This window comes from Cariama cristata, unplaced genomic scaffold, assembly GCF_000690535.1.
Source record: "Cariama cristata isolate BGI_N322 unplaced genomic scaffold, ASM69053v1 scaffold36629, whole genome shotgun sequence".
Lineage (NCBI taxonomy): Eukaryota > Metazoa > Chordata > Aves > Cariamiformes > Cariamidae > Cariama > Cariama cristata.
This window is the reverse complement of record NW_009634707.1, coordinates 350-7,407: the sequence shown is the minus strand read 5'-3', so window position 1 is coordinate 7,407 and position 7,058 is coordinate 350. Positions and strand designations below refer to the sequence as shown.

The following is a 7,058-nucleotide window of genomic DNA, read 5'->3' as shown; positions in this document are numbered from 1 at the left end:
AAGCAAGAGAGCACATGGTGAGGACAGGTCTGGAGAAAATGGCACTGCACTCCAGTATTCTTCACCAAAGAAGAGGCACCCATAGCTCGGCCTAAGGTCCTCAAAGGGAAAAAGTTGAGGGTCTCTGAACCACCTTTGAACCCACTTCTTTTCTTCTTTGCACTTTCTTCATCTTCACTGAGAAGAGATTTCTTGCCTTGGAATTTCATTTAAGTTATGGTTAGGAAGAAACTAGTAGTGAGCACCGGCAACCAGGAAGGTTCTATTTCAGGATGTTTCCATCACTTATGAGAATTCCACATTCTTCCTTGTAGAAGGCATAGCTGGTGGAGACACAGACAAAAGTTTGCATGTTTGATGCATCAGGCAGAGACAGCAGACAAGGAAGAGTTACCACAGCTGTCAAAGACACTGAGTGCTGTGCATTGGACACATCTTGCTGAGCTTGTACTGATACCTTCAGAGTGGTGTTCAACCATCAAGTGACAGAAAACCAATGTCTTCCATGCAGGGTGGGTTGGGTCTCTTGCCTTCATTCTACCAGCAGCAGCAGTGGCAGACAGTTTAAAATAAGACCCTAGCAACTCCCAAGTTCCCCCAAAACAACTGGTATTCCCACTTAAACAAGCAAGGAAAAAAGTTCTCCTGTTGGTGGAGTTGTCTGCCCAGAGCCCTAATGGAAGCCCTTGATTTCTTGCAGACACTGATGAGTGCCACTCAAGCCCCTGTCTGAATGGAGCTACCTGCGCTGATGGCATCGACTCTTTCAAATGCTTATGCCTTCCCAGCTACGGAGGGGACCTGTGTGAGATCGGTACGGCCTACCTGGCTTCAGCTAATCTTACTAACTGCTCCACTACCTGTTGTCACCCTACCCCCCAAAAAAAAGCTGATCCCAAGTGCTCCCATCCATCCTGCCCTCATCTCAGTAAGCTAACCTCTAACAGCAGCTTAAAATACACTAGGGAAAAGCTTTGAGACTTTTGCTTATGTATTTTGATTAGTTTATTCGACATAGCACCATGTCTTCTAAGATTCCTAAGCAGGAGCTTCTGGTCTCTTCTTCAACTTTATCTTTTTTAAGTTTCTCTAGTGAAGCTCCATACAGATTGTGACAATGCTGATCACAGAAGTCGCTGTCTCTTTGGGTCAAGGGTCTTTCTGTTCATCTGTAACAGCAGGGAAACATCTAAGTACATCTTCACCCCAGGCAAACTTTTTCTGCTAGACTGGAATTTCATGGAAGGATGCTTCAACTGAGCCATGAAAAATGATTCTGTTTCTCTCTGTGAAGATGCAGCTGAGAGAAACTTCTTTCACTCCAGGAATCTCCACCGATTTGACACAGCATGACATTCTCGTCATCTCTTCAACGTGGCTTCCTGTGGCAAAATCAGCAGGGAATGTATATCTTTGAGGAAACGTGAAGCGACCTATTTTTCCGTCAAAATTAGGTACTCTGACCTGCACTAATACTTCTTTTTGTTTCTACAAGGAAAGAAAAAGAGTTGGGGTTTTTTTTTCTTAAAGCTGATGAAAGTCCAAACTTTTATCAGCTTAGCTGAAGGGAAGCTCTCCTGCCTTGCTCAAACAAAAGAGAAATACGGTTGCAGTGTCTTCTTCACCTTGGCATGCGTAATGATAATATATATTGGAATTTCTCCTCCCCTTTCTCTGCATCTCTCTTTCTGCTTCCGATATGAACATATGGAGTAGACCATAAGAAGGTGGCTCAGGATCATCGGACTGTCTGGGCAGGAATTGTGTAGTCTTAACATCACTTTCCTAATACAATACAATCAGCTCCCGATTTACACATTCCTGATCCCTGTTGTTGAAGATCCCTATAATCCAACAAGAGACCTTCTACCCTGTGGCTGCTTACAATCTTGTTTGGTCCAAGCCAGACTCAATTTCCCCTCTTCTCTGATTTACGGGCACATGATACCTGAGGGCTATAGCCTGGGAGATGCAAGAGGAAGCTGGTGCCCCGAATTCAGTGGAGAATGTAAATCTTCGTTATTCCCATGAGGCAGATCATCTTTTCTGTCGGTCTCCAAGAAGAGCAGGACACCGTAGGCAAGCCCTGCCGTCTGCGCACATGGCCAGTCTTTCTTGTCACCACAACAGTGTCCCTACCAAGGAACAAGATTTTCCAAGACGATTGCTGTCCTATTTCCCCAGAAGTAACAGCTATGTATGAAAGAGTGGCCTTTCTCTTAGGAAATGTCCTGCTGGGGTTCTGTGCCTTGTGCTGTCCCATCCCCAGGCTGTGATGACAAAGGGTGGCATTCAAGTTGCTGGAAAAAAGTCTTAAATCTCAAAAGACAGAGCACGTTCCTTGCTCAACTTGTGCAAGCGATCTGCCTACAAAGACCAAGACTCCTTAGAGCTTCAGCCACTTCCAGATAATCCATTTGGTCTGTTGAAGAAGGCAGAAAATGTTTTTAACGCCTCAACTAACTACCAACCCTTCCAACATTTATGAAATGTCTACAACCTCCAGCTGGAAGAACACCAGAAAGATGGATTAGGAGGAATCAGTGTGATTGAAGGTGACAAGTGCTGTGACCTACCAAGCTTAACAAAGAAGAAAGAAACTGAATACAGAAAACCTTACTGGAAAGTGAGAGAGGCATGAGGACTCATGAAAGCCCACCACTCCATGAGCAGCAAGTGCCTGAGAAAGGACGGTAGATCAGGCATCTTGAAAGGCTGAGATTAAACAAATTTTCTGTTTCCTTCAGTCACATGGAGTAGATGTGTGGTGTTGCATTGCATGGGAGCTGCTGAAGGTCTTTTTTGGTGGTTTCTCCACTCACCTCTGCTCTCCTCCATCTGTGGTTTTATTTTTATAATTAACGGGTTCAACTCTTCAGTGTTTCTCAGATGGTAAAAGATGTTCTGAAATGTTGAGAAATTTTTGCACTTCTCTAGTAGGTTCCAAGACTTTTCCTTGACATTTCATTTTCTCTCTCCATCATGGTAAGTTCCTGTCTCTGTCTCTTCTCCCATCTTTGTAGGCTTGCTTCTCCTCCAGAGCTCCAGAACCACACCAAGCAATGCAACCACCTGAACCTGGGCTTTCCTCCCCTCTTTCATTTTCAACATGTGTGTGTTGATTCTGGGCATCTGGAGTTTCTTTCCAAAGCAAGAAAACTCTGCAGACCAGCACAAGTGGGAAGAGAGGGGTTCTTGCTTGGTCAGTTCGTCAAAAACAGAGTCCAGGAACATGACACAGGGATGGAATTGCTCAGGAATAAGTTTGTATTGCTCAAGTTTTCTAGTAGCACTGATCACGTTACTGCAAACATGGGGTCACCAACACAGGCTCCCCTCTCTGCGTGTGTCTTGGGTGCCTTCTGGTAATTTCCCCTGGGAATTCCCACAGGCAACAGTGTCAGGGTTTTCTTTTTAGTGGAAGTGACCATGTGTTGTCTCATGCCATGAGAGCATGAGCTGCTAAAAGGTGAGTAGGAAAGCTTCCAGACCCATGCACCAACGTCTTTTCATCCCTACTTTGTGTGTTTCAGACCTGGAAAACTGTGAGGAAGGTTGGACCAAGTTCCAGGGCCACTGCTACAGGCACTTTGAAGACAGGGAGACTTGGATGGATGCAGAGACCAGATGCCGACAACATCAAGCCCACCTGAGCAGTATCATCACCCCAGAGGAGCAAGAATTTGTGAACAGTGAGTGCTGAGGGCAGCCTGAGACTGGGCAGGGGTCCACCCCTTGGACTCTAAGTCTATGGGTAGATTTATCCAAACAGATGTAAACCCCACAATTTCCCCCACTAGTGCTCAGATATTTCCTAACGAGGCCTCACTCTTGTGCAGCAAAGGACAAACCATCCAGCCGTGAGAGAGAAGAGGGCCCTCTCTTGGCTAGAACAGATCTTTGCTCTTACCACGTTTCTGATGTGTACACAACATGTTCACTTGATGCTACAAGCGCAGTGACCCATGCCAACGTGGGTGGATCCATGCTCATGGCACACCAAGTGGGGAGGGAGGGGGACAAGCATGATGCAGGGAAAAAAGGACATCAGGGGCTAGTGACTGGGAAGAAGCCAAATGACCCAGAGGCTCCAGGGCCAAAGAGAGCTGAGATGGCAAAGAATCACTTCCAGCAAGGTGTAGGAGAACCATGACCCACTCTCCTCTCCCTCTCTGGCTCTTCCAGGCCACGCACAGGACTACCAGTGGATCGGCCTCAGTGACAGAGCCGTGGAGAACGATTTCCGCTGGTCCGACGGACACTCCTTGGTGAGGCTGCAGCCCACGGTGTGGGCAGGCACTGGCTTTTGGTGCGGGGGAAGAGGTTCCCCTTGGGTGGGAAGAGCCCCATGAGTTACATGCTGAGTGCTTGGGTTGGGCATTGAGTGGAGGCAGTCCTAAACTTTGTAGGGCTCATGGTTTTTCCAAGCCTTCAGTAAAGCTGGTCAGCTAAGCTTCTGGGCACCACTGCAATAGAAATAACCTCTGTAGTAGCAGTGCTGGCAAGCCATGGTCTCTGCCGGTGAGATGCATGGGCAAGGCAGCAGCATGGATGAAGGAGGGATAGGAGAGGGGAGAGCTCACCCTTAGGTGAAGGGCTTTCCTCTCTCGGCAGCAATTTGAGAACTGGCGGCCCAACCAACCTGATAACTTCTTCGCGGCGGGTGAGGACTGCGTTGTGATGATCTGGCATGAGCAAGGCGAATGGAATGACGTTCCCTGCAACTATCACCTCCCTTTCACCTGCAAGAAAGGAACAGGTCAGCACCCTGCGCTGTGCCAGCAAGGGGGAGGGGGTGCTCAGACAGTGGCTGTGGGGCTGGAGTGGAGCCCCCAGGGCACACGAACATGGGTTTTGTCACTGCAAAGGGTGGTCAAAGAGGCGGAAGGAATTAGGAATAAAAGTTGGTCAAGGCTCTAGAAGAAAGTTTCCTGAGGGCTTGAAAACAAATAAGATGAGCCACCAAGGACAGGGTTTCACGTCTCCCCAGGCAGAGCCATACCCTGGCTGCAGCATTGCTCCCACACACCAGGTCTGTGCCCACCCATGGACACAAGTGGCTGTTGTGATGCCCGGCTCTCACTGCCTCTCTGGGAGGCAGGAATGGACCCTTGAGGCAGACCACTGCTTATTTTCAGGGCCCATCACAGAATTTCCATATCCCCCGCCCCTAAATTATGTGGACGGAGGCAATCTCAAAGGGATTTAAGGTTTTATGAGGAGGGATGAGGCTGTGTGTGCCCAGCCTGCGCCGAGCTGCCCAGGTGTGAGCTGCCTGCTGAGCCAGGGCGTGGGCTGCCTGCTGAGCCAGGCAGGACTCCTCGAGCTCTTCGTGTCTCTGCCCGTCTTCTGCAGTGGCCTGCGGGGACCCCCCTGTGGTGGAGAACGCCAGGACCTTTGGTCGGAAGAAGGACCGCTACGAAATAAACTCCATGGTGCGGTACCAGTGCAACCAAGGCTACATCCAGCGCCACGTACCCACGATTCGGTGCCAGCCCAACGGGCAGTGGGAGGAACCGCGGATATCTTGCATAAACCGTACGTCTTGGCCCCTTTACCTTCGGGTTAGGGCTGATGCATCCCTGTAGTTGGGAGAAGGAGCTGGGAATGAAAGGGGGCATCATCTTAGGGTGTAGGTTAGCTCCGAGCCAGGCAGAAGTGAATATCATGGTCCCTTTGACTTGTTGAAAGCTCTCCCATGATGAGGCCATGGGAGCTGGCATCTTCTGGGCAGGTGTGGACCATGGGGGCTGGCTGGAGGAACAGCCCAGGCAATTCCTGCCCTGGAGGCACCTCCACCTTGGCAGGGTAGGGGTAGCTCCAGAGCCAGAAAAGGGCAACAAGGAGCTTACAAAGGGCTCAGGCTACTTAAAGAAAGGAAAGAAAAAGAAATGGCTCTGCAAGGGTGAGTTTTGGCATCACCTGCATCAGCAGAGATAATAGGAGAGGGGAGCTGTGGTCCCCCTGAGCCCTTCCCCAGCATCCCCCTGCCCTGGGAGCAGACAGGAGCCCTGCGGCAGAGCTAAGCCAAGGGACAGGGCTGGGCTCCTGAGCCTTCTCTTGCCAAGCCTTCAGCTGACAGCAGCCAGCCCTCTCCCACTGGGGTCCCAGCCCACTCCCAGGCCTGCCTACACCCCTGTCCCATCCCTGCTCGCCTGCAGCTTCCCAATAATTTCCTTGGCCTCGGCCAAATCACATCTGTCCAGTGGCCTCCTTGCCAGGTTCTGGTGCAGCTGGGCAATTCCAACTAAAGCTACAGTCCCACAGCCAGGGAAAGTCGATACGGTCTTAAGGGACAAACATCTGCCCCAGGGAGGAGATGGGAGGAGATGGAAGGAGGGATGGAGGAGGTGTCCAAGGGCGGCTGCGTGGTGCAGACCAAGCTGCTGATTTCCTTGGCTCTGCCGCAGACCCGGAGAGCTGCAGGCTGCTCCTGGCAGGGACCGCCAGCAATCAAGACCCAGGCTGTTCCCAACCAGCTTTTGCTGCTTCGATCAAAACCCTCCTGCAATTATCACACTGGAGCGGTGCCAGCTTCAAAAGAGACTGGCAGCAAAGATCAGGCGGAAACTTTGTCCCTGCCAGCCAGATAGGGCTGTTTCCCCTCCTGTGCCCTGAGCACATCCCACCACTGATGGATATTTCCCTCCCTGTCCCAGGGGATCAGGGAGGGACTGGTAGGGCAGTGAGTGAGATGGGGAAGTGGTCCCCATGCCCACCCCATTAGCGGAGCTGCCCTCCCAGCCAGGCACAGGGACGGGATGGGACAAGCACCCACGAAGAGGATGCTCCTGCCCAGGCTCCCAGTAGGTACCAGACACCTTCACCCCTGGGTGAAGCCAACCCCAGCTGCAGGGGTGAGAGAAGGGCCGATTGCAGGTGGGTGGGCAGGCTGGCACCGGGGCACCCACAGCCACCCACCGGGCAGCACTGCCTGTGCCTGCCCGTGTCTTTCCAGGGAGCCAGGGGCCAGGTGGCCAGTGCGGGACAAGCAGCATCTCTGTCCCTGCTCCTGCTAACAGGGTGTCTTTTCTTCTCCTCCCTTTTCCACAGCCTCC

At 51.1% G+C, this 7,058-nt stretch overlaps 1 protein-coding gene across 1 annotated transcript; it reads left to right on the top strand.

Moving 5' to 3' along the window:
* Nucleotides 1–700: 700 nt before the first annotated feature.
* On the top strand, nucleotides 701–5,538 carry NCAN (neurocan; the record flags this gene model as incomplete). Its single annotated transcript, XM_009707242.1, has 5 exons — nucleotides 701–814; nucleotides 3,534–3,692; nucleotides 4,186–4,268; nucleotides 4,615–4,759; nucleotides 5,356–5,538. Coding segments are annotated over 5 exons (684 nt in total), but the record flags the coding sequence as incomplete, so codon positions are not given.
* Between the last annotated feature and the right edge of the window lie 1,520 nt (nucleotides 5,539–7,058).